The sequence below is a fragment of the Elephantulus edwardii genome, unplaced genomic scaffold (assembly GCF_000299155.1).
Source record: "Elephantulus edwardii isolate Elephantulus edwardi_28Jun2011 unplaced genomic scaffold, EleEdw1.0 scaffold00036, whole genome shotgun sequence".
Taxonomy (NCBI): domain Eukaryota; kingdom Metazoa; phylum Chordata; class Mammalia; order Macroscelidea; family Macroscelididae; genus Elephantulus; species Elephantulus edwardii.
The window spans coordinates 8,468,887-8,494,738 of record NW_006399786.1 but is presented as its reverse complement, the minus strand read 5'-3'; the positions used below and the strand labels follow the sequence as shown (position 1 = coordinate 8,494,738).

Below are 25,852 nucleotides of genomic sequence, written 5' to 3'. Positions count from 1 at the left end.
TTTTTCCCCTGAAAATAAAATTTAACACTAATATAAAATACACTATAGACCAGTCATTTATTCATCAAATAATTAAGTAACATCTTCTATGTGCCAATAAAATTGCTTAATAGATGGAATGGAATACAAGAGGAAAAAAGAAGACAAGAGTGAGTCTAAGGTTTCTGGAAGAGAAACATGGAGTTTCTACCATCAATTTAGATGAAAAAGATATGGTTACTGAACATTTTGATCAAGGATTCCATAAAAGAATCTTAATCAAAAGATGAAAATGCAGGACTGAATTTCAAACCACCACAGACTCCAGACTTTGCAGAGCCATGAATGATGGAAGAACCTCTGAGCTACTCTTTAAATTTAAACCAAAAGTAATCCCATAAAATCATCTTAAAAATCAAACAATCAAAATAAAAAATCACTAGACTACTGGCTTAATTAGGAAATAAGCCTGTGTGAGTATTATGTTCTTTTAAGAACTATCTAGTAAAGTCAAATAGATAACAAATGAGATATGACAAGAGGGTGGGCAATGAGTATGATAATGAGGAAGGAACAAATCAGAAATGGAGGGTGATGATGCAGGTACAACAAAGGACATAATCAATGTCATGAAACTGCATAGGTAGAAATGGCAACATTGGTGTATGTTATACTGTGTAAACTCTCAAAAGCAAAACGAATATAATTTTTAATAAAGAGACTGTGTTGAACAGGTTCATAAAAGAAGATCAAGAATTTAGTTATAACATGTTAAATGTAAGACACATGTTCACTAAACAGTTGGCTATGCATATGGATATGCTCAGGGACAGATAAAAATACCACAATGATTGGCATACAAATTGCATAACCAAACATGACACTCTCTGATCCTACCAAAGAAGTGAGTAAAGACAGATATAAGAAGACCTGGGCTTGGGCTCTGTGGCTCTCTAGAAAGGATTCAACAAAAGAGGAGCAGTCAGGAAAAAAGAAGAAAACCAGGAAAATACCTGAAAGGTGCTGGAAGTCAGCAGCATAAAATACAGCAAGGGAAGATAATCAACGAGGTTTTGAACTGGGCAAATGGATCAGATAATCAGATATAGAACATTTATATTGAGTTTTCATAAACCATAGGATTATATTACCCATTCAAAAATATGAAATTCAAACATCTACACCCAATGAAACCCTGGCTCCTCTGATTTCTTTCAGGTACACAAGTGGGTAACTGTGGTCCTGTTTGTTTTACATACCCCTATGTTGTCTGTGTACCTAGACTCTATATTCCTTAAGACAGTTTCATGAAATGGTAAATGGTAGAGATTTGGGAGCCATCAATTTTGATATGAAAAAGTACTCTGTTACTTATTAAATTTGTAATCTTGGTCAAATTACTTAATCTGTCTACATCTTAAATTACCTCCTCTGCAAAATGAAGGGCTGTTGACAAGATCAAGGAATTTAATTCATGTGAGGTGCTTAAAGCAGTGTTTAAGGACTCAATGTTTATTATATTTCTTATCACTATCATCAATAATAATTTTCATTTAAGTTCTTGACATTATAACACTTTATACTCTTACTGAAAAAGACGGTAATTGAGCTGGATAATAAATCTCTTAGTCACTACTGCTTGTTGAGTCAGCTCTAACTCCCAGTGGCCCTCCATCCAGTTTCCAAGGCTCTAAGTCTGAACAGGAGGTAATTGCCCATCTCTCTCCAATGGAGACAATGGCGAATCTGAACTGCCAGAGATGAGCGGCCTTTTGGTCAGCAGCAGAGCACACTACAGACTTGACCACCAGACTGGATTAATATATAAGGATAAATACTTTCTTGTTGATAAATAAATAGATCTAGGGGTTTTGAGGTCAGACTAAGAGAACAGGCCTAGTATAAAGAATATTAGAGTCCAGAGTTCCTTATATACCTTAGAGATGATGAAGCCTTGTGAAAGGCTCCTGGCGATTAAGTTTATTGTGGGATCTCTTTAATAAATGTGAATCAGTCTCCCTGCAGTTGACTTCAATTCTTTTTATAGTAAAGGGGTTTGAAAATATCTGCACATGTAGTAAGAAGCTGTGCTTCAATCCCAAAGGCATGCAATTCAAATCCAAAAGCTGCTCCGTGGGAGAAGGATGGGCAATCTCCTCCCATGCCATTAACTGCCTTGAAAATCCCTGGAGGGTCAGCTATGGGTTAGTTCCAATTCAACGGTCCACAACAAGAACAATAGTAAGTTTTAAGGAGTCTTGCTGGCTTAGTGGTTAAGAGCTTGGTTGCTAACCCAAAGGCTGGTAACTCGAACCCATCAGCTGCTCACTGGGAAAAAAGATTTATAGCCTTGGAAATCCCATGGGCCACTTCTACTCTGTCCTATAGGGTTGCTATGCGCTAGGTATGACTAAACAAGGCTGAGTTTATTACGTTATATTTTAAGAGCTCTAAGCAGCAAAGTACACTGCAATACTTCATAAACACAGCTTCTGGAAGCAGATAGATTTAATAGTAATCTCAGCTTCACCACGTGTTAGCTAATGTTCAATCTCTCTGCATATCAAATTCTCTCCTTGTCTGACATCAGGACAACAAATACAAGATGGTACTGATGATGACATAGTCCATGGTAAGGATTCAGTGACATAGCCATTATAGCATTGCTACTAATAGTGTTACAGTTATTGTTGTTGTTGCTATTATTATCATTATTGTTTTTACCTAATGTACTGAAGAAATCATTGCCTAGGAAAGGAAATCCAGGCCTGTTGGCTAGAACAATCATCCTAAAATCCGGATGAATCACCACAACATTTTCTCTTCCATCCACATTAGCAGAATCTGAAAAACAAAATTTTTGATATTTATTCTTTAGTCTCAAGAATATCAAGTTAGTCATTAAAATAACATACATATCACATTGCTCAATTATTTGTAAAAAAGATTGATAAAACAGATACCAACTTGTATAGAAAGCTGCATTTTCACCTTAATTTAATGTGCATCTAAAAAAGCAAACATCAAAATTTTGTCATACATTGCACCTGGACTGTGGATGTGATTCCAAAACAAACAAATAAAACCATAAGCACAATTTCAGAACAAAGGATAAACCAGGGATAATTAATATTTTCTTTAATTTTTACCAGATGATCTGGAGGAAAAGACTCTTGGTGAGACTTTTCTATATAATAAAAATAACATTCAACTGCTTATGATATTAAGGAATGGTGATGTTACTGATATATATTTCAGATAGACTTCATAGTAAAAAAAAAACCCAACAAAGAAAAACCTTTACTTCATGTTGGATTTTTTATAAGAAACACTTTCCATTTGGTCTTATTTAAATCCTAGTTGCTGGCTATCCATCTTTAAAGTGACAGGTGTGGAAAACCAAGACTTTTTATTTGTAATAAGTCTGCAAACACCTACTTTGCCATTTTATAGCATCAAAACCAAACAAACAAAAAACCCCCCAACAAACCAAAAACAAACCCAAAAAACCCCCCTTCAACTGGTCACATATTCAGATGCTACTAGATTCAAGAGTGGGGTTTTTTGTTTGTTTGTTTGTTTGTTTTGTGGGTTTTCCCCCAGCCACTAGATTTAATGTCTGATCCACATTAATTTTAGTTGTGACAAGTAATAAAGGCAGAAAAGGGGAGAAATAAAACCAACCCAACCCAAACAAACAGAAGAAAAAAAGAAAAGAAAGAGAAAGGAAAAAACTGTCATTAAAACAGAAGTAAAAATAAGAAAGTAAAACAAAGGAGATAAAAAAGCAGCTCTAGAAGTGATGGTTTATGAAACCATGTTCCAAAAAAGGTTTGAAAAAAAGAAAAAATGGTTGTCTCTTGGATTTAAACTGTCACTACAATGACACTTGACTTTTAAAATTATGACTTGTTTTTTCTAGACTAATTTTAAGAAATGTAACAGATAATGTGGAGAATTACTAAGAGATAATCACTCATAAATGCAGTTAAGTTTGAGCAACTCCTTCTTCCTTTGCATTTCACAGTCTTCATGATCCTTCTAAAAAGTGCAAACAGAATTCTATCTACATTTTCTGTAACAACAACAAAATAAAATTCAAAGCAGAGGATGATTCAAGTGTAACTTCTTCTGGTCTTCTGAAGTGTTATATGTATGCATAATGTTTTTAAGTACATTGTTGTTGTTGTGTACAAAGAGAACTAGCCCATAGCTGACTGTCCAATGAGTTTTCAGAGGCAGGTGTTTCCCCTGTGGAACCACTGGTGGATTCAAACCTTGTTTCTGTGGGATTGCAGGGTAGCTTCTTGCCAGGTGTATAAATAACCACACATACACATGCATACAAAGGTACACATATGCATTATATACTATAAAATGTCATAATATTAAATTTTATTTATTAGTTTATTTGTATTATGAATATATTTTAACATAAATACAACTTTAAAAATATAGACAGCAAGAAAAAAGAAATCATTTGAATAATGGATAGGTGAATGTAATCAGGACAGTGTGCTGGTATTTTCTAAATATAAAAATATGAAGCTAATCTGTTCTATGACTACTACTGAAATTTTAATAGATGTTCTCTGGCTATTAAAAAGGATGCTGACAAAGCCCGATTCAAAAGTATTGGTTTTTATAGATAATTGTCAATACAGACTGTTGAAGAAGAAACACTGAAGTTGGGCTAGTTGCTTATGTACAATTAGAAGGCTAAGTCTGTGGTTTGTTTCCAGAGAGGTTACATTTTAACGTATTGAAGGAAAAAGTTGCCCATTTTATACTTACTTGCAACAATGCGTCTTCCATCTGCTAGAATCATTTCTCCATTTTCTACTAGAGTTTTTAAAATACAGGTGACATTTGTTGGTGCCTTGTCTGCCTCATCTACTACCAGAACATGACCCAGCTTTACGGCTTTAACCTTTGAAGACAGAACATTTATCATCAACAAGAGTGAAACAACTGTGTCTAAAAGGTCATCACTTACTGCTTAGTTTTATTTGTCATGTGTACATCACAAAAACAAAGTCTATGGTGGAGCTAGAAATAAAATTTCTCTCCATCACAGCTTCATGGAGTCATGAAACCCAGTAACTTTATAGAAGTCTTTGTAATACCTGTATTATTCTTCTAGTGGTGATGCACAATTAAATTTCATACACAAGTAGGTAATGTTTAAAACAAGGGCAAAAAAAGAAAAGAAAAAGAAAAAACAGGGGCTAAGAGAAGTGACCAGCACAATTAATTGTGGATATCAGATACAATTGTGGGTATCATTCATTACCACTCTTAAAAGAGTACTGGATTTTTTCCTCTTTTTTTTTTTTTAAAGAGTATTGAATTTTAACAGCAAGAAATAGATGGTGGTAAAGAGATGAGTCTTTAGGAAAAAGTGGATTAACTGCCAAACTCAGGAAGCACTGAGCATTTTTAGGGAAGAGGAAGTATGAGTGGTTCCTTTGGCTGAAGAAGGGGTTATATGTAAGAAAACAGGGATAAAGGGAATGCAAAAGTAGAGTAAGTCTCAATTCCTAGGGACTTGGCTGCAAGACCCCCCCACAGAGATGCGACCTCAGTAAGTTGCTGCTGTGGGGTGCTGTTGAGTCTATTTCAACCCATAAAGATCCCATGTGACAAAGGCGAAGTGCCTCAGGGGTTTCTAGGATGTATCTGTTAGGGGAGCAGAACACCAGCAGTCCTGCTATGTAGATGGTATGTGTGTGTCAGCCCCGAGGTCACACTTTTAGTTAGTAGCCAAACACTTACCCACTGCACCATCATGGCTTTCGCCTCATTAAGTAATAGAGTACAATCAAGAATGTGTGAGTTCAAATATAACAGAAATAGCTGGGAGCTACATTTTGGGATGTTTATCTGGTAGCAATGTGCAGAATGGACTGAAAGATGATTATTACAGTACTTTGGTTGAGAAGTGGCAGGGAGGTGCCTAAAAAGCCAAACCAAAGTATTGGAAAAAACAAAGAGGGTTTTTTTTTTTAAAAAAAAAAGAAAAGAAAAAACTAAAAAAAAAACCCAAAAAACCCCACACACAATAAAAGAATTAGACTAATAGTGTTTTGTAGAGGCAGCATCTATAGTCTTAACCACTGCTTGGATGAGAGGTGGCTGTTATCACTGAGCTGTAACTGACTCATAGCTGACCCTCAAATGGGTTTTCAGAGGCAATGAACTATACAGGAGAAGACTGCACATCTTCCTCTCTCAGAGCTGCTGGTGGATTCACATCTCTTGCCTTATGACCTGGCAGTGTAATTCCTTACCACTAAAGAGGAGAAGAGGGTAGGAAATAAGAAAGAGTCCTGGGTCTTAGCTGATTGGTGACATTTAAAAAAATGAAGAAAGAGAAAAGAAAGAAGAAAGAAATTTTAAAAATCTTTTTCTAGGAGTAAATTGGAGGGAATATTCATCAGATTTAAATGTAAAAACAAAAGATTTTGCTTTAGATAGTTCATAATCTAAAGTGGCCTTTCTAGATAACAGATACTGCACTGGAATAAGTGAGAGGAAGGACATTCTGAAAGGAATGGACAATTAGAAACCAAGTGTATAAGAATTAATAGTTCTGACAAGGGAGGTTGCTGGGAGTGCGGGAGGGAGGGAAGTGCATGAATGAATGAACAATAAAAAATACTAAATAAAATTTCTACTACTATAAAAAAAGTGGGTTATAGAAAATTATCTGATTGCTCAGGGGAGTAATCTTATGTAAATAAAGATGAAAAATAGGTGATTCTATTGCGTGTATTTTATCCGACAATCTAAAGCAACTGATATAGAGTATTTTATGCTAACAATAAACTGAAATAATAGTGAAAGAAAAAGTACAGCTTCTGTTCTCAGCTCATTTTTAAAACCTTGTTTAGGTAACGTAGGGTCCAACATCAAGCAGGAAGGCTCTAAGGTGCAGAGACCACCAACGTTCCCACGTTAACTTGGCTGCTTACTGTAAAGAGATTCTCTGCCAGAGGAAAATCCTTGGGGGCTCAGGATTTCCCTGCATTTTATGTGGGGAGTTAAGGAGGGAACCTTCCTAGTTGACCAATATAAATGCTACCTAATTTCAATTTATACATTTGAAAACAAAAGCAAACGTTTTTCTTTTTACATTGTGGAATGCAAAAAACCCCCACCAAAAGCCAAAAGAAAACTTCTATCATTGCATGAATCTCTCACTTTAGAGAGAGACAAAAGAAAATACTCTCTTTTCACAATAATCCACATTTAAATATTGGCTCTCATAATGATAAATGAGCAAATACGTTCCAGTTATACTTTATGAGAAATTTCCCCCATGAAAGCTGAAATATAGCTATCATTCTCAAGTTGAAGCTGAAAATAGTCATATTGTTGGAGTACTAACCAAAGGCGAGTCTTCATACACAATAAGTCCATCCTTAACAGAAGGCTGAAGAGTAAGGGTTTGCACTGTCGTGTCCCTAGAGTTAAACCAACACATATTCCAGTTAGTAAGGAAATGAGCTGACGTGTGATCATGAATGCAAATATAACACCAGTGCACCTTTCTTTTATTCATCATCCAGCTTTTGCTAAGAGGAACAAAAATAGCAACTGAAATTTCATTCAGCAACAGCCTTTTGAAGCTGGAAATGTAAATCACAGGTTTGGGAATTAGGCCAGATTTACAGATTATCTAAATTCTTTTCTTCTTTTTATCCTTCTGGTAATTTCCCTTGTGACTTCTGAAAATCACCTTCTGAGCGCGAGGATAAAATGACATAAATTATACATGTACACATAATTTATTACGTATATATAAAACACATTATCCAAGGATAAATTTGATGGGAAGTGGGTGACAACTGTGGCACAATGATGTGGCCAATTACAGCCAGAGCATGGATTACACATTGAAGTTCAATATTTTATCACTGAAGGTTAAAGTTAGACTATAAGAACATGGAAATGCATGGTTACTAGGGAGGAGACATGAGGTGAGGGGGAAGGAATGGGGAGTAGCTGAAAATTAATTAACTGAACTTTTATTAAGATAGATGAGGGAAAGGGCAATGAATGGACTATCAGACATTGTGTATATTGTAATTAATGTTCTGGAACAAAATATGTATGAACAATTTATTGAAAAAATTCAATATACTTTGTAAACTGTCACTCAGATCATTGAAAGAGGAAAAAAGATTACTTTGGGATTTTGGAAAACACTGCAGGAATTAGGACACTGTGTTTTATGTTTTAAAAACTTGTCTCTTAGTACTGATTGTTCCCTCCTTTAGATTAGTATCTCTAAAAGTACTATCTTTACTGGATGGTGATTGATTGTTTAGTTAATACTCATTATCTGGCTTATTCCCCTCCTGACCCCCATTCTGAACCCTTGCCCTGGCTCTTGTAGGCCTGGCATCTGTTCCCATCATCTTCCTATGGCATTGTATGAGTTTTATAATAAGTCCCACATTATTTTTCATCTATTGCAAAACTAAAACCAAAATGTGTTGGAAACAAAGCCGTGGAGATATTAAGGAATGTGAAAAGTTAGCATGACAGTTGGTGCTTCTCATCTTGTAGGGAGCTCTGGTGGTGTGGTCTATGGGAAGTTGCACTGCTCACACAAAGGTGGCGCCTCTCTAGCAGTTCTAACTTCCCAGGGGCCCCATGGATAGCGATGAGGAATCTCTTGTTTACAGTCTCAGAAACCCAATGGAGGGTCTGCTATAAGTTGGTTCAAATTCAATAGAAATAAGAATAAAGTAACAGTATCAACTTTAAGTGTGAAAGTACAATATCTTATGAGACATATATTCATTTTCTATATACTTGGGTCTTGTCAGTTTACCTTGTGATGTTGTTTATGCTTTTTGAGAACAAGGTAAATTTTAAACAAATCAAGAACAGAATTTAATTAACCTCACTTACATTCACTGTTAATATTCTTGCAATAGGGGAAAGAGGTGGGTGGCAAAGGTATAAAGATATCTTTCCACAGATTTTTTTTTAGCAACACAATGAACTTCTCACCTCATCTGTCACCTATTTCATGGACAACAATATGACATCTTCCAGAATCAGAGAGGAAGCAGAAGCTCTTGTGTCACAGTCAGTAAAAAGGAGAAACTCATTTGCAGCCCTCATAAGTACAATGCTTTAAAACCCATTAAGCACCACAGGTCCAAGCTAAATTCTAACTGTAAAAGGGAAAATGAAATTGCTCCATAGCACATAAATTCTGAAAGCAAAGCATACAGCGTGTCAAGATTTCTCCACGGACTTTTGTGCTAGAAATAATTACAGATTGGAGGGCATAAGCAGAAGTTAGACACCGCTGAAAGAGATTACAAATGGAGGGTAAATAACAAGTGCAAATCTAGGCCTTTAGGAGGGTATTGTGTGAGAAAGAGGCATTTAGAGGGTAAAAGTAGAATTGTTCCGTTGTAATAATTCTTTTATTGTATATACCAAAGGAAAAGCAAGGCTTTATGTTTAAAGTTATTTCAATTTCAACAAACAGAGACATAACCAATGAGATAGACACATTTGAAGTCATCTACCATGTCATTTCCTTTCTCCCCTCTGAATTTGGCATTTCTTTTCCACGCCTTCTCTACATCTGAAAACGTTGAAAATCAAGAACTTGTATTGTTTGGTATTCTGAGAATTACATAAGGCAGTCTTATGCTAACATTATACACATCATTCTGTAACTTTTCTTTTCCCACACAAATCACATTTTCAGATTTATGCATGTCAATAAATGTAATTCATTCATTCTCACTGCCCTACAGTATTGCAGGGAGTGAACTGACATTCATTTTGCTACTCCTCAAGCACATTGTTATTGTTTTCAATATCTGACTAACATGATCTTCATCACCATGAACATTTTCTATGCATCCATTTATGGGTATATGAAAGCATCACCTCTAGTATACATAGAGTGGACTTGCTGGATAATTAACCATACTGAACCAATTTACACTAATATCACTGGTAGAATTTTCCATTGCTCAACATCTTTGTTAACACTAAAGTTGTTAACCTTTAATTTTTTAATTTGCTCCTTGATTTCAAGTGAAGGTGAGTATTTTCTCATGTATCTACTAGTTATCCAACTTTCTTCTTCTAGTTCCTCTTCCTTCTTCATAGTCCAATTGTTGTCTCCACTCCTAAACTTTGGGTTAAAATCAAGAAAGATGTTTGCATTGGTGGATTGCTGGTGGGATTGGAAAATGGTACAACCATTCTGGAAGGAAGTTTGGTGTTTTCTCAAAAAGCTGAACATAGAAATTCCATATGACCCAGCTATTCCACTGCTTGGAATATATACTAAGAAAATGAGAACTGAGGCACAAATGGAGACTTGTACACCAATGTTCACAGCAGTGTTGTTCACCATCGCAAGAGCATGGAAACAGCCCAGATGTCCAACTACAATTGAATGGATTGAAAAATTATGGTATATTTGCACAATGGAATATGGCAGCATGCCAGAGCAATGATTCTGTAAATTACTACCCAACTTGGGAGGGGCTGAAGAGCATTATACTGAGTGAACTAACTCAGTCCCATAAGGACAAATACTGTATAAAACTAGTATTGTAGAATGAGAATCTGGCGGAGGTGAGGGAATGGAAGCAGAGGGTTTAGGATGGGTGGGGTGGGGGTGTTAATCATACGGTTGTGCTATTTGATCGAGGGGCAGTGAAGGAAATGGGAAAAATCTGGTGTGAAAACCAATGTACTTGAACTTTGTAAATAAACCAGTATTTTTAAAAAAAGGTGTTTGCAAGATTGTATCCTTTCTGCATACCTATTCAAACTGTATGCCAAGCAAATACCTTGAGTAGCTAGAGTCTATGAAGAAGGATGTGGTGTAAAGCTTAGAGGAGGATTCATCTACAATCTGCCTTACACAGATGACACAACCTCGCTTGCAGAGAGTGAAGAAGACTTGAAGAGCTGACTTCAAGTAGAAGATCAGAAAATGCAGCCTTCAATATGAATTACATCTCAACATCAAGGAAACAAAACTCCTCACCACTGGGCCAAGAAGCAACATCATTATAGATAAACATCAAAATTGTGAATTATCTCAGTTTACCCATATACATAATCAACAGTTATGGTAGCAGCAATCAAGAAATTGGAAGGCATGCTGCACTAGGAAAAGTCTGCTGTCAGGGACCTCTCCAAAAGGCCATCAGTTTAGACCCTGAGATAACCTGACCTAAGTAAGCCATCGTATTTTTAATTGTTTCTTAAGTACCTGAAACTTGGACAATGAGTAAAGATGACAGAAGAAGAACTGAGGCCTTTGAACTGTGGTACTGGCAAAGAATACTATCTCATGGACTGTCAAAAGAACAAACAAATATATCTATTGTGGATGAAGTGAAACCAGGATACTCCCTTTAGGCAGCTATGGAGAAACTTCACCTCACGTACCTGGAGCATGCTATCAGGATGGAGCCCAGTCCTTGGATAAGACATCATTTTAGTGACAGATGGAGAAAGGGCAACTTTCAATGAGATGGACTGATACAGTGACTGTAAAAACTGGTGCAAGCAGGTCAGAAATCAAGAGAATGGCCCAGGACAGGGTAAAATTTCAATCTATTATTCACAGGGTTGCTGAGTTACAACAGTTGATTCAACAGAACCTAACAACAGCCTCTTTAGTCTATTTTATATTATATCCTTCGTTGTTATTTGTCTTAGCTTTATTTTCTGCAGGAGTTCAGTACTCAGGATACCAGTGCGTTGTCTCTCTAGGCTGTAGATACAGTCTCCTGGTGTGCTTTGCTTTTTCGTTCATGATTTCTGATATACAGAAGCACTGTGTATCAACAAGTTTTGTATCAACTGTTGAAGACAACAGAATTATTCCTTCTCAGAAGATATTTGATAAACCCAGTGCTCTTCATTTGTGAATATCTTGGACCAAAAATTACTAATTCTCTGTGTTTAGCAAACAATGACCCTCAGAGAATATTTTCTTGGGCACAATTTCAATTCTGGTTTGATTTGTTCCTCTAAACAACTGTTGTGAACGATGAGCTAATGAAAGTTTACTTAGTGGCAACAATCTCAGCAATACTGGGGTGGAGGGAGAAAGTTACAGCACTCCATCACACTGTTCTTAGCCCAGGTGTTAGTAGAACATACAGCAGTTCCCAGGAATGTTCGCTCAATCAATTAGAGTCTTCAGCTGAGTCCTGACATTGCTGTCCCATCATTATACTATCTTACAAACTAAGGGTGTCTTTCAAGTAAAATCTTTATCAAACCCCCCTCTTCACAGCTGTTGAGCTGATTCTGACCCATGGAGACATTCCATACCATTTCCCAGGCTGTAAATCTTTATGGGAGTAGGTTCATAGCCATTTTCCTCTGTGGAATGGTTGGTGAACTAGAACAACTGGCCTTTTGGATGGCAGCACAATACCATCAGACTTCCATTTTAACAATAAAGGGGTGGTTGTTGTTGTTATTATGTCCCTTCAAGTTGCTTGTGACTCAAGGTGACCCTATCTACAAAAGCCCTGAAACTTGCTCTATCCTGTGCTAACTTTATTGTCCCTGACACACCTACCCTCATTACCCCAGTCACTACATCAATCCATCTCATCGATGGTCTCAGTCTCTTTCTCCATCCCTCCACCCTTCCAAGCAGGATGTCCCTCTCCAAGGACTGGTCCCGCCTTGTAATACGACGAAAGTATGTCAGACAAAGCTTCAGAATCCTTGCGTCCAAGGAACAGCCCGTCTTCACCCTAAGACAAACCTGTTTGTTCTTCCAGCAGTCTATCGTATATTCAATACTCTTCTCCAGCACCACAGTTCCTTTCTATCATCCCTAGTCATTGTCCAGCTCTCAGATGCATAACAAATAATTGTGAAGACTCTATTCTTTTGAAAACTTTGATTTTTTTAAAGTAGGTTTTAAAAAATTAAGTAATTAATGTTTCATGTAATTTTAATGATCCCAAACACAACCAAAGTAATTAGATTGTGTAAAGACCAGGTTTTTGTCAAAATAAGGAAAGACAATTAGCCTCTAAAGAGCAAGTACAATCTGTTCTAAAATGCTGCTTGTAAGGATACTTTAAATTACATTGTCTAATTTATTGAAGAGCAAAAGGTTTCAAAATAGTGGTTTATTTTAAGGATGATTTTTAATGGGTTCTATTTTAAATGGTTTACAATTAGTTGTAGATAAAATAGTAGTTAAGCAGAGAGTGAAGGATGATGAGAATTTTAACACAATGTGAAAAATGTAACCAGTGTCAATGAATAGGTTAGCATATCTCACCCACTCAGCTGATCTTCCAGAGGGTTCTTCTGAGGCTATAAATTGTGTAGAAGATTTCTCATCTTTCTCCTTCATAGCTGTCGGTAGATTAAAACTCCAGAGAAGAAGTGTGGCTTTGTGTTATAGTGTAACTTCCTACAGACTAGGGCACCATACATTGTTGTTTATTGCCATTGAGTTGGTACTCATAGCTCACCTCTGGAGGGGTTTTCAGAAGTTGTAAGTAACACAAGAACAGACTACCCATCTTTCTTCAACAGAGCAATACGTCTTTGGGTTGGCAGTGTTAACTCGTTATCCACTATGTCACCACAGCTGTTGTTGTTGAGTGCCATCAAGTCTAGTACAACTCATAGCAACTTTATAAACAGCAGATCTGAACCCTGTCCTATCTTGTGCCAGCTTCACAATCTTTCACACTTGAGCTCGTTGCGTCAGTCACTGTGTCAATCTACCTGGTTGAGGTTCTTCCTCTCTTTTATCCCACCAGAATATAGAAACTGTTAAATGGAAACATTATTTGCTGTTTAAACTTTTTATCAAAGCAAAATATATATAAAAAAATTGAGTTAGAAAGAAGACACCCAAGAGTTTCAAACAGCTACTAAAAACTTCTCTTTTAACTCAACTCGTTGCCTCTATAGGATTTTTGTGGCTATAAATTGCACTGGGAGTAGACTGCCTATCATTCTCCTGAGGAGATGCTGGTGGATTCAAACCGCTGGCTAAGCGTAGTTCTGCATTAGGAGCACAGCTCCCTGGGCACCAGGCTACGGAGCAGTTCACTGATCAATACAAACTAAACACAAAAAAGACACAATATGTCATATAAGATGACACGGAACAAATTTTGCTTAAATTTTTTTTTACAAGGATGAACTAAAAGTGGAAATAAATGCATTATTTTATCAATAAAATATTACAGTAATTGAGAAGTAAATGCTATCAAAAGATATTTTTCAACTGAGGAAAAGTTCATAGCATCATCCAAAGCATCATTTTACCAAAATTCATTTTAAACAAGTGATGGAATAAAGATAGGGAACACTAAGAAGAATTATCACTAGTACACCAAGTGTGGCATCTACATAAAGGTTACACTATAAAGTTAAAGAAGTTAAAGAACTAAAAGATGTTTACTAACATTCCCAGTTCTCCACTGAACGAAATGGGAACAGTTATTTTTACATACTGGGGAAGAAATTTCCTCAGGCCTTCTTCAATTAGAGATAGTCATTACTGTACACAGTTTACCTCCAATAAAGAAAAGACATGCAGCGATGAGCTGTAATAACTAAAGCCAGCACTGGACTAAATCCAAGACTTCTACAAAATTGGTCCATCAATTAATCTTTTGAAGCACAAGAGGATATTAAATTACAACATGGGAGGGAATAATAGTAGAAAAGAATTAATACAGACAAATAAGGACAGAGACAGGCAGGGAGAATATGAATAGCATTATATAGTGTTTTGAGTACTCTGAGGGAAAAGTCCTTTTCTTAAGCAAAATATTATTTCTATCAAAGTGATTGAAAAGGCTCCAGCTCTTAAAATAGTTGTTTTGGAGGACAAATATTTTATTTAGTAGTCAATCACTCAGCAGATGCAAAAAATCCTAACAAGCCATAAAAGGAAGGAAGACATTAGGGGAATAATATTTATGGAAGGAAGTCTACTGTGATGAAACGCTTTGCTCTTCAGAGGTAGGATCTTGCCAGGAACAGTAGGTAGAAAATAGTCACAGCAAAAGAATCATCTGATGAGAGCCAAACAATTCAATGTGCTTAGGTTTCAAAATCTAGCAGCTACTACCTCATCTCACAGCACTGTCTTAAATATTAATACCATTTAAAAATAAATTACTCCAATAATCAAATCTATACTGATAATCAAATATTTTGTCAAACTCTGAAAATTCCAAATTTTCAGCCTTTTAAGAATAAAAATGGTATATGGTAAAAAAACCCCACAAAACCCTAAACCAAAATCAGCACATCTCTTACATTTACTCTACAAACTAGTTTTTCTACTTGGTAAATGTTAAGGACTCAAGAGGTAAACTAATTCTGTAGGAATTTTATTTTCCTTTTTCAGAACAAAACAACCACCAAGTCCAACAAACCACAACCAAAATCAACTAAATACAACAACATGTGGGCCCCTGTTTCTCTTTTCCTTTACAGCTGAAAACACAGCTGTCTCTGTGAGTCCTGGTAACATTGTTGTTGGCCCTGAACAGTGCACTATCTACCCTGTGCCATCTTCATCATCTCCGACACACTTGAGCTTATAAATTACTGTGTTACTCCATCTCATTGAGGGCTTTCCTCTCTTATATTGACTTTCCACCTTTCCAGGCTTGATGTCATTCTCCAAGAACTGGTTCCTCTTTACAATATGGCCAAATTAAGAGAGGTGGAGCTTCACCATCCTTGCTCCAAGGAACACCCTGGTTTCATTCTCTAGGATAGAAATATTTGTTCTCTTGGTAGCCTATGGGATATTCAATACTCTTCTCCAACACCACAACTTAAGGGCAATGATTCTTCTGACATCCTTAGTCCCTGTCCATCTTCCAGATGCATGAGAATTAATTGAAAAGACCATGCTTTGGATCAGGCACACTTTAGTCTTTAAACTGACATCCTTGCTCTTTTAGTAGTCTGGAAATATCCTTAACAGCAGATTTTCCCAGTGCAAATAATCTTTGGATTTCTTGACTGCTGGTAACAAGGGTCTTAATTGTGAACTGAAGTAAGATGAAATAATTGAAAACTTCTATCTTTTCTCTATTATCATGATGTTGTCTATTGGCCCAGCACTAACCCAAAACTTTGGAAGTTCAAATTCACCAGCAGCTCCATGGAAGAAAACTAGTCAGTAGATTTCTATAAGGATTTACTGCCTCAGAAACTTAAATCAGAATTAACTCAATGGCAATGGGCTTTGCTTTGTTTTATGGTGTTTTTTTTTGTTTTGTTTGTTTTTGTCCATTTTCTGGAGAAGAGTACAGTACTGAATATGCCATGGACTGCCAGGAGAACAAACAGGTTCATCCTAGAGAGGGTGAAGGCAGGCTGCTTTTTGGAGGCAAGGATTCTGAGGCTTCATCTGACATACTTTGAGCATATTGCAAAGAGGACTCAGTCCTTGGAGACAGGCATCATGCTTGAAGGGTGGAGGAACAGCTCAAGAGAGGAAAACCCTTGATGAGATGGAGTGATTCTGTGACTAGGGTAATAAGGGTAGGTGTGTCAGAGACAATAAGGTTAGCACAGGATAGAGCAGGTTTCAGGTCTCTTGTATATAGGGTCGCCATGAATCACAAGCGACTCAAAGGCACATAACAACAACAACAAATAATAATAATATTTTAAAAGGAACAGAAGAAGAAAAGCAGTTATAAAACAGGACAGTAAATGAGTGAGTCCCTGGGTGCTGAAACAGGTACATGACTATCGACCAAATGCGATCAGACCTGGCCACCTGCTTCCACAAGGTCACGGCTTTTGAACTTAATGGACCTTTTCTACTCTGCACACACAGGGTTTGATGAGTGAGCTCAACTTGACAACAACCAATAACGCACAGACATCACCCAGGTGATAAGGATGGTGAATGCTGTGTCGGTGTGTGGCAAATCTTCACCAGAAAAGAAAGGATTTAGTAATTTATATATTTTTTAATTTTTATTTTATTTTATTATTTTTGTGTGAGTGTACCGTCAAATCAGATCTGACTGGTACAGGAGGAGATTGTCCCTCCTTCCCCGGCAGAGCATCTGGTAGATTTGAACCATGCACCTCTGGGATTGTAGTTGCAGCTCCTTACCACTAGGCCACCAGAGTTCCCCTGTAATTTATATATATTTTTATAAACATCTGTGATACCAAAAACATAGTAAAAAGGTAAAGATAAATGACTTCTTTTACATCAGGACATTTGATAAACTTTCAGTGAACATACTTTTATTTTTTGAAATTGTAGTATTAATAAAAATTTACAGAAAGACTGGACTTTCATTCATTCACTGATGCACATTTTCTTCCCTCTTCCTTCCTTTCTCCTCCCCCAGTTCACTTTGTAATGCACTGCTTGTTCCAGATTGTTAAGGTCATATATAGAGTGCCCAATCATAGATTCCTTTCAGACTGTCCTTTCCTTCAACTGTTCCAGAGAAGTGCTCATCAGCTATTCTTGTCCCGTCCCCAACCATGTCAATCCTATTTTATAACAGTGGTCTTATGCAGTATTTATCCTTTTGTGACTAAGATATTTCACTCAGCATAATGTCTTCCAGACTCATTCATGTTGTGTAGTGTTTTACAAGTTCACTGTTTTTCAATATTGCTGTGTAAATATACTGTAGTTTGGTTTTTTTTTAAATGAAATCTAATTTATTCTGTCTGTATTCATGATTACCAGGCAAGATTACTAGGCAAGAAAAGAAGGCAAATAAAGAAAACTTTTTTTCACCCATTTGACTAGATGCAGCATTTTGACATTTATATACACACACACACACACACACATATATACACACACACATATATACACACACACACTATATATATATAATGACATACCATCTTTGATATTTAGGGTTTTCCTTTATAGCTACCCTAAGGATCTTAATTCCCGAACTATATTGTAACTTGGAACTCTGATGTTCAATGCAACACACTGTTGAAGCTTTCAGATCTGACACTTGTTAAAGCAGCGCTGTAAGACTGTTAAAAGTTGTCTTCCTTTTGGTTAACCCAGGCTCACAGCAATCTCAACTCTTAAATTATTATATAAAAATATAATTGCTGTCACAAGTTGAGTCTCTCTTCAGAACACTGATTCCTGAGAGAAGTCCTAATAACCATTTGCTTCTATCAACAGTGACACCAGGACAGTGTATCCTCTGCAATATAATTCAAGGGGCCAGGCAACCCTGGCCATCCTGACAAGTTTATCGTTATGTATACACATTTAAGGCTGATCCCAGACCAAGTATTGTAACCACTATCCCTAAAAAATTAGTTTTAGCACATTCAGTTCCTATAAAATGTCAGAGCAGGTAAGAGGAATACCTCGAGAAGGAAGAAATAAAATTCTCTCCTAAATTCCTCATCAAATTGATGGCTTTATTCACAAGTCTTAATGGACAAAATCCAATTTCCAGTTTGCTGATGATTTGAGGAGTCCATTTGCAAGGTGACTGTCAAGGTCAAGAAGAGCTTTCAGACTTTTCTTTGCCATAGCCCATGAACTCCAGTCCTTCAATAGGAATCTCCTTCTCCTTTATTGCTTTCTGGACACCCTGCTGATAGCTCTTGAAGAGGTCAGTGCAAGGGTCTGCAGAGCCATTCCCTTTGAGGAACTTCTCTGCAAACCAGCGACTGAAGCACTGGTTGTATTCTCGCTTCACGTCCATGCATGCCTCCCTGATGCTGTTCATGGTGGTGGCGGTGGCAGCTACCTGCCTACTGTAGTTTTCTATCCATCTATTTGTGGACAGGCACTTGGGCTGTCTCCATCTCTTTATTATTGTGAATAATGGTGCAATAAACATGGATCTGCAGACATCTGTTTGCATCATGGTTCTGATTTTCTTTAGGGCATATTTCCAATAGTGGGATTGTTGTTGTGTACTGTTGAGTCAGAACTGACCCATAGTTGATCTGGGTTTTTAGAGTCAGTAAATCACATGAGAGGAGAATGCTCATCTTTCTTCAGGGGAACAGATGGTGGATTCGAAGTGCATACCTTTGGGATGTCTTTGCAATGCCTTACCACTAAGCCACCAGAGCTCCCAGTAGTGGGATATCTGGGTCACATAGCATTATTTCCAATATTTTAAAACAATGCCAACTGCTTTCCGTAGTAGTTGTACTATTTTACATTCCCACCACAAGCAGTGAATGAAAGTTTCAGTCTTTCCACATCCACACCAGTATTTGTGGTTTTCTCCTCTACTGAACTTTCCTATTGATTGTTGCTGGGGTGAGAGGGTATCTCATTGTTGCTTTGATTTGCATCTCTCTGATAGCTAGAGATTTTAAACTTTTCTTCCTGTATTTACTGGCAACCTGGATTTCATCTTTGGTGAAATGTCTATTCATATCTTTTGTCCATTTTGTGATTGGGTTGTTTGCCTTTTTGCTGTTGAGGTGCTGGAGTATTCTATGAATTTTAGATTTACATCCCATATCAGAAATGTCATTGTCAAATATTGTTTCCCAATTTCTGGCTTTCCTTTTTACCCTATCGGAGAATTTTTGGATGTGCATAGGGATTTGACTTTTAGAAGGTCCTATTCATCTATTTTATCATCTCTTGGTTGTAAGTGGATATACATTTATCTGCAACTTGACATTATTCTAAGTGCAACACAAGTGTCTGTGAGCAAAATGGACAAGAATTCTTTCCTTGGATGAGCTTAAGTCCAAACAATTTTTAAGTCGTTACCTTATCATGCAATAAAGTGTCATTTTTTTATACTGTACAAACTATATCTTGCAAGATAGCAAATCTTCTAAGATGCTTTAAAATAAAAGGCAATTAATAAAGGTGTTTTTTTTTTTAAAAAAAATCATTACGAAACTTGGCAAACTAGCCTGTTATTTAAGTAGCTTGAAGATGCATGTTCTCTATGAAGCTGGTTAGACATGTCTCTTTTGGTTATTAATAAAAAACATAATTTTCCTTGTTTACACATTTAAAAAATTATGGTCATATACATATGAAAAAACATAGAGTATTTTAACATGTACATTTCAATGATCCTGATTATAGTCTTCAAATGGTGCGACCTTTCTCCCTGTCTTTTCCCCACTTTCAACACCATTAATATACATTCAATGCATTTTAAGGAAAAGTGTCCACTTTCTCCCTCCTTCTTGTCTCTGGTAAGTGCTAATTACTAATAGTTTCTATATAACTGTCTTTTCATAGAAGCGAGATCAAATAGTATTTGCCCTTTTTAACGTACTTCACTAAGCATAAGGTTTTCAAGGCTCATCCAAGTAGCTGTATGAATCATTCTTCTTTACGGCTGAGTGATATTCCATTGTCTGTATATGCCACATTTTATTTATCCAGTTATTAGGTGATGGACATTGGGTCTATTCCTCCTTTCTTGATTACTGTGACTAGGGCTGCAAGGAACCTTGGTACACACATATATACGTTTACATTATTGTGTTCAAGTATTTTGAGTATATGCTTAGAAGAATTGCTAGGTTTTATTTTCTAATTCCGCCCCCCTCCTATCACTGCTTTCTTTGTTAATGCTCAAGAGTTCTGGTGGTGCAGTCCACAGCATGTTGCTCTATTATCCTAAAGGCCACCCGTCTCTGGTAGTTCGAATCCATCAGCCATTCTGCAGGACAAAGACGGGAAGTGATTTAGAAACCTGATGGAGGGTCAGCAATTAGTTGGAACTGACCTGAGAGTGATGAGCTGAGTTATTCTAATGGCTCGTTAGATGATCTCTCATTGTAGCTTTGATTTGTACCTCCTTAAGTCGCTAATGACTGAGCATCTTTTCAGGTGCTTCTTGGGCATTTTGAATATCCTTGTTGGTGAAACGTCTGTCCAAACTCTTCACTCATATTTTAAAATTAGGTTGTCTGCCTATATGATACTGAAGACTTTTTTAAGTTTTAGATATTAGACTATTGTTGCATAGTTTACCCAAATTTTCTCCTATTCTGGACTTACTCACTTTTTAAAATAGTTTTTTTTTTTTAACCTGTTGCGTGCCGTCAAATCGGATCCAACTGGCACAGGAGATGAATGTTCCTCTGTCTCCAGCTGAGCATCTGGTGGATTCGAACTGCATGCTTTCGTGGTTGCAATACATCTTCTTGCCACTAGGTTACCAGAGATCCCTTAAATAAAGGCTGTTTTTATTTGTTTGTTTTTTATGAACAAGAATACTTAAGAGAGCTTGTTTTCTATTTTTAAAATTTTGAGCATGAAGCAGACTGAAGATGGGGCAGGACAGGTCAAGGTTCTCCTCTGCTGTTCACAGGGTTGCTATGAGTGTAGTTAACTTAATGGCACCTAACAAAAACAATTCATCAATTTTGGCCTTTGCTGCTTGTGCTTTTCCCAATGCTCTGTTTTTAAACTGATCAGAATTTTAAAGTTGGTTTTCATACAATAATCTGTTAATATTTTATTTCACGTACAATGGTTTTACACACTTTCATTAACATTTAGTTTCATACAATCATTTATATACATTGTAGTTTATAGAATCAATGACTATTGACCCATGCCTATTATTTACCATCTTTTCAAGTCTCCACTGAATCTTTCCTATTCCTTCACTGTCCTCCTCCTACTAAACTCTGCTATCCTAGTGATTTCTACCCTTTCCCTTTCCCCCCAGCCCCTTCCTCCCTTCTCCTTAACCCTTGTGGACATTTATATGCATCTTACTAGTTATCTTCTATTTTTAAAATAATGGTCTTATGCAGTATATGTCCAAATGAAACTGAGACAGTTCACTCAGCATAACCCTCCAATGTTATATAGTATTTTATAAAACTGTTGTTCTTTAATGCTGCATAGTATTCCATTGTGTGAATGTACCAAAATTTCCCAGTCTATTCATTTGTTGGTGGGGACTGGCCTGTTTCCATTTTCTTTCTACTGCTAACAGAACTACTATGTATGAACACTGTTCTTGTTTTTGAAAGGTGCTATTGAGTCAGGTTTAACTCATTAAGTTACATTGTGAACAACAGGTCTGAACAATGTCTTATCTTGTGTCATCCTCACCATCACTGACACACTCAAGCCCATTGCTGTAGTCACTGCCTCGGTTTACACGGTTGAAGGTTTTTCTCTCCTTTGTGTCTCTCCACCATTCCAAGCATGCAGCATATCTCCAAGGAATACCCTCTCCTAGCAATATGCCTAAAGTATGTGAGACAAAGCTTTATCACCTTTTCCTCCAAGAGGCATTTAATTTGTATGCTAAACAAATTATTTGAGAAGCTGGACTTTATCCAGATGATTGTGACATCAGGAGTGGAGGAAGATTCATCAATAATCTTCATTAAGCAGCTGACATACTTTGCTTGTTGAAAGTGAGGAGGACTTGAAGCACTTGCTGAAGAAGGTTAAACACTGCAGCCTTTAATATGGATTATATCTCAACATCAAGAAAACAGAAATCCTCACCACTGGACCAATAGGCAACATCATGAGAGATGGAGAAAAACATTGAGACTGTCAACAACTTCATCTTACTTGGATCCACAATCAATACACTTGGTCAGCCATGAACATAGGTGTATAAATCTCTAATGATGTCTCAGTTTTCATTTACTTTGGGTATATTCCTAGCAGTGGAATAGCTAAGTCATTTGGGATTTCTATGTTCAGTTTATTTTAGGAAATGCCAGAGTACTTTCCAGAGTAGCTGTACCATTTTACCATCCCACCAACAATGCATGAGAGTGCTAATCTCTCCATATCCTCTCTAACATTCATTGTTTGCTGTCCTGTTAAACTTTGCCACTGCTACTGGGATGAGACGGTAGCTCATTGCAGTTTTGATTTGTATTTCTCTAATTGCCAGTGATTTTGAGCATTTCTTCAAGTCTTTATTGGCCATCCAAATGTCTTTCTCGGTGAAAAGTATTTTCATGTTTTTTGTCCATTTTGTTATTGGTTTATCAGTCTTTTTTTTTCCCTTATGGAGGCCCTGTACTATTCTGTAAACTTTCATTATGAGACCCTTGTCTGAGATGTCATTGCCGAATGTTGTTTCCCAGTCTTTAAGCTTTCTTTTCACCCTGTTGGAAAATGTTTTTGCTACACACAGTGACTTAATTTTTATAAGGTCCCATTCATGGGTTTTATCCTCTCCGGGTTGCGCACCTCTGGCTATATGTGCAAGCCTATTTATGCAGTGGGAAAGGGCTTCTAAATTTGTTCCCATTTCTTCTTATTATCCTATGGTCCTGGGCTTTTACCTCTAGGTGTGGAATGTGGATCCTATTTCCTTTTCTGCAGGTAGATATCCAGTTTTGCCAGCACCGTTTATTGAAGAGGTTGTTGTTTCCCCATTTAATAGATTTCATTTATCAGACTTTAACAACTCGAGTCAGAAAACTGAATATAAATTAGCACAGCATACAGATAACTCTTAACTTACAGAATGGTCCCACTTAAGCTTTCTGGACATTATTTTATAGAATGTATCCGATAAGTTTTCTTAAAGGGGCATCATGAGAAAAAAAAGATATTGCTTTCAACATCCAGAGCGGGAGCTCATACAACCAGGCTATTTTCAGTCTCATCTTAATGACAGTGGAGAAAGAACAGGTATTTCTGAGGACTCAGATGGCAAAGGAGCAAAAAGCTGCCTTCTAAGCCCATATTTCATCTTTTATTTTTCCCTAAAACTTGATAGAGATTTTCAGTGATATTCTTAAATACATCTAGTTTGTTTTATTAAAAAGAAAAAGTTTGAGTTACCATTAGGAAAACAGAAGCAAGATGCTATTGTCCTGAGCCAACACCTTCAGGAAACCGGAACTGAAGGCAGCTGACGCTGCAGAGTGAGTTCAGTGCCAGGGCAATGCTTTTGTTTGCTATCAAGCACTTTATGTCTTACATTCCAAAATAGGCAAATGACTTGAGTATAGATGGCAATAATTTTTTACCATCTGGATAATGACCAAGGGGAGTTTTCAGAGTGAAGTGAAAAAGGAAATGCATGCAGCAGCTTTTGACTTGTGTTTGTAGCAATGTTAACAATTGTGCTCTACAGATAAAATTTCTTATGTAATCATGAGAAGTATGAATGCACTTGGTTGGTAAAGTCTGGCAGTTGAAATTCATGCAGAGATGGCTCAGAAGAAAAGCCTGATGATCTACTTGAAAAAAAAAAAAAAGATCAGCCATTGAAACTTAGTTCTACTCTGACACATGGGTCACCACGGACTGCAGCTGACTTGATGATAAATGTATATTGGGAGCCAAGAGCTCTCTGATCTGATCTTGCCTGCTATCAATGAGAACATATGGGTAATGGGGCCCATTTGTCCTGCTTTCTCATTTGAGTTTAAGTATCAATAATATTCACTTATGATCAGTTAGAAGCTCTCCAAACAGCATACCAAGAAAGAATACACAATATACGATACATAAATAAAACTGGAAAAGAAAAAAAAAAGGTCTGTTTATAGAATCAAAGACTAGACATAATCTATTGCCCATAAGTCTTCTTCAAATGGCCACTAGCCCAGTGAGTCCTTCTTTGGCCAACCTGTTGGAAAGCCTAAATCTGATCCATTCCAACTTTCTTTTTTTTCTACAGCACTAACCATCCTCTGACAAACCACATATATTAATTATCTCTGTCTTTTTCACCTTTCCCCCCTTCTACATCAACTAGAATAAAGTTAACTGATATCTTGATGCTTAGAAAAGTGACCAGTACAGTGTTGTTGCTGTGTACCACTGAGGTGGAACTGACTCATACTGACCCTCTAACAGGTTTTGTGAGACAGTAAATAGCAAAGGAGGAGAACATCCATGTCTTTCTCCCGTGGAGCAGCTGGTGGATTGAATAATGAACCCCGGCTTTGGAAGCGCAGTTCCTTAACACTAAGTCACACAGGAGGAGATTTCCCATGTGGCTCTCTTAGAGCTGCTGGTGAATGCAGACCAGCTGACAAGTACAACCTTTGGGTCACCAGTACAAATCCCACGAGGCTACCAGAGAGCCAAACAATAGACAGGCCTATGAAGTGAACACCATCCCCATGAGAAGTGTACTTCTCATAACAATCAATCATAAAATACTTGCTCAAAATAAAGCTTAGAATTCAGGAAGGAGTAGAAAAGAAGGACAGACAAAAAACAAGAATCCCAAAGACGAAGTAGAAAGAGTGCTGTGACATAGAAGGGATTGCAACTAATGTCAAATATCAGAATATGGAGATATTGTTGGATAGAAAAAATCCTGCTCTGTGAAATTTTACTCATATCACAATAAAAGGGTTTTATAAAAATCAATTAATAGGATGGCTAATGTTGTTGTTGATATGTGCCAATGAATCGCTTGCAACTCATAGTGACCCTATGTACAACAGCCATAAAATCTGCTCTGTCCTGTGCCAATTGCAGTGTCTCTGACACTCCCATCCCGATTACCCAAGTCACTGAATCAATCCACCTCATAGAGGGCCTTCCCCTCCTGCGCAGTCCCTTCACCCTCCCAAGCATGATGTCCTTCTCCAAGGACCAGTCTCTCCTTACAACATGTCCAAAGCATGTTAGATGGAGACTCAGAATCCTTGCCTCCAAGGAGCCACCCAGTTTAACCCTCTCAAGGATGAATCTGTTTGTTTTCCTAGCAGTATATACCCTCAATACTCATCTCCAGCACCACAGCTCAAAGGCATCAATTCTCCTTCTATCCTCCTTGGTCATTGTCCAACTCTCTGATGCATAAGAAGTGATTGCAAAGACCATGGCTTGTATCAGATGCACCTTAGTCTCCAGAGTGACACCACTGCTCTTCAGTACTTTGGAGAGGTC

General features: G+C 37.2%; 2 protein-coding genes across 2 annotated transcripts in view; both read right to left on the bottom strand.

Annotated features, from left to right (window-relative positions):
* VWA8 (von Willebrand factor A domain containing 8) overlaps positions 1–25,852 on the bottom strand; it is a 519,526-nt gene that overhangs the window by 212,704 nt on the left and 280,970 nt on the right. The window contains exons 22-24 of the mRNA XM_006884567.1: positions 7,370–7,445; positions 4,774–4,909; positions 2,704–2,823 (exon numbers count right to left, since the gene is read on the bottom strand). Of these exons, the coding sequence (XP_006884629.1) occupies positions 2,704–2,823; positions 4,774–4,909; positions 7,370–7,445 (332 nt within the window). The remainder of the gene's footprint in view (positions 1–2,703; positions 2,824–4,773; positions 4,910–7,369; positions 7,446–25,852) is intronic.
* On the bottom strand, positions 18,513–18,743 carry LOC102845254 (TP53-regulated inhibitor of apoptosis 1-like). The gene has a single exon (XM_006884566.1). The coding sequence runs from the start codon at positions 18,741–18,743 to the stop codon at positions 18,513–18,515; it is 231 nt and encodes a 76-aa protein (XP_006884628.1).

Excerpts from the sequence above, each read along its gene's own strand:
- LOC102845254 (XM_006884566.1), bottom strand. The coding sequence starts at position 18,743 with ATGAACAGCATCAGGGAGGCATGCATGGACGTGAAGCGAGAATACAAC.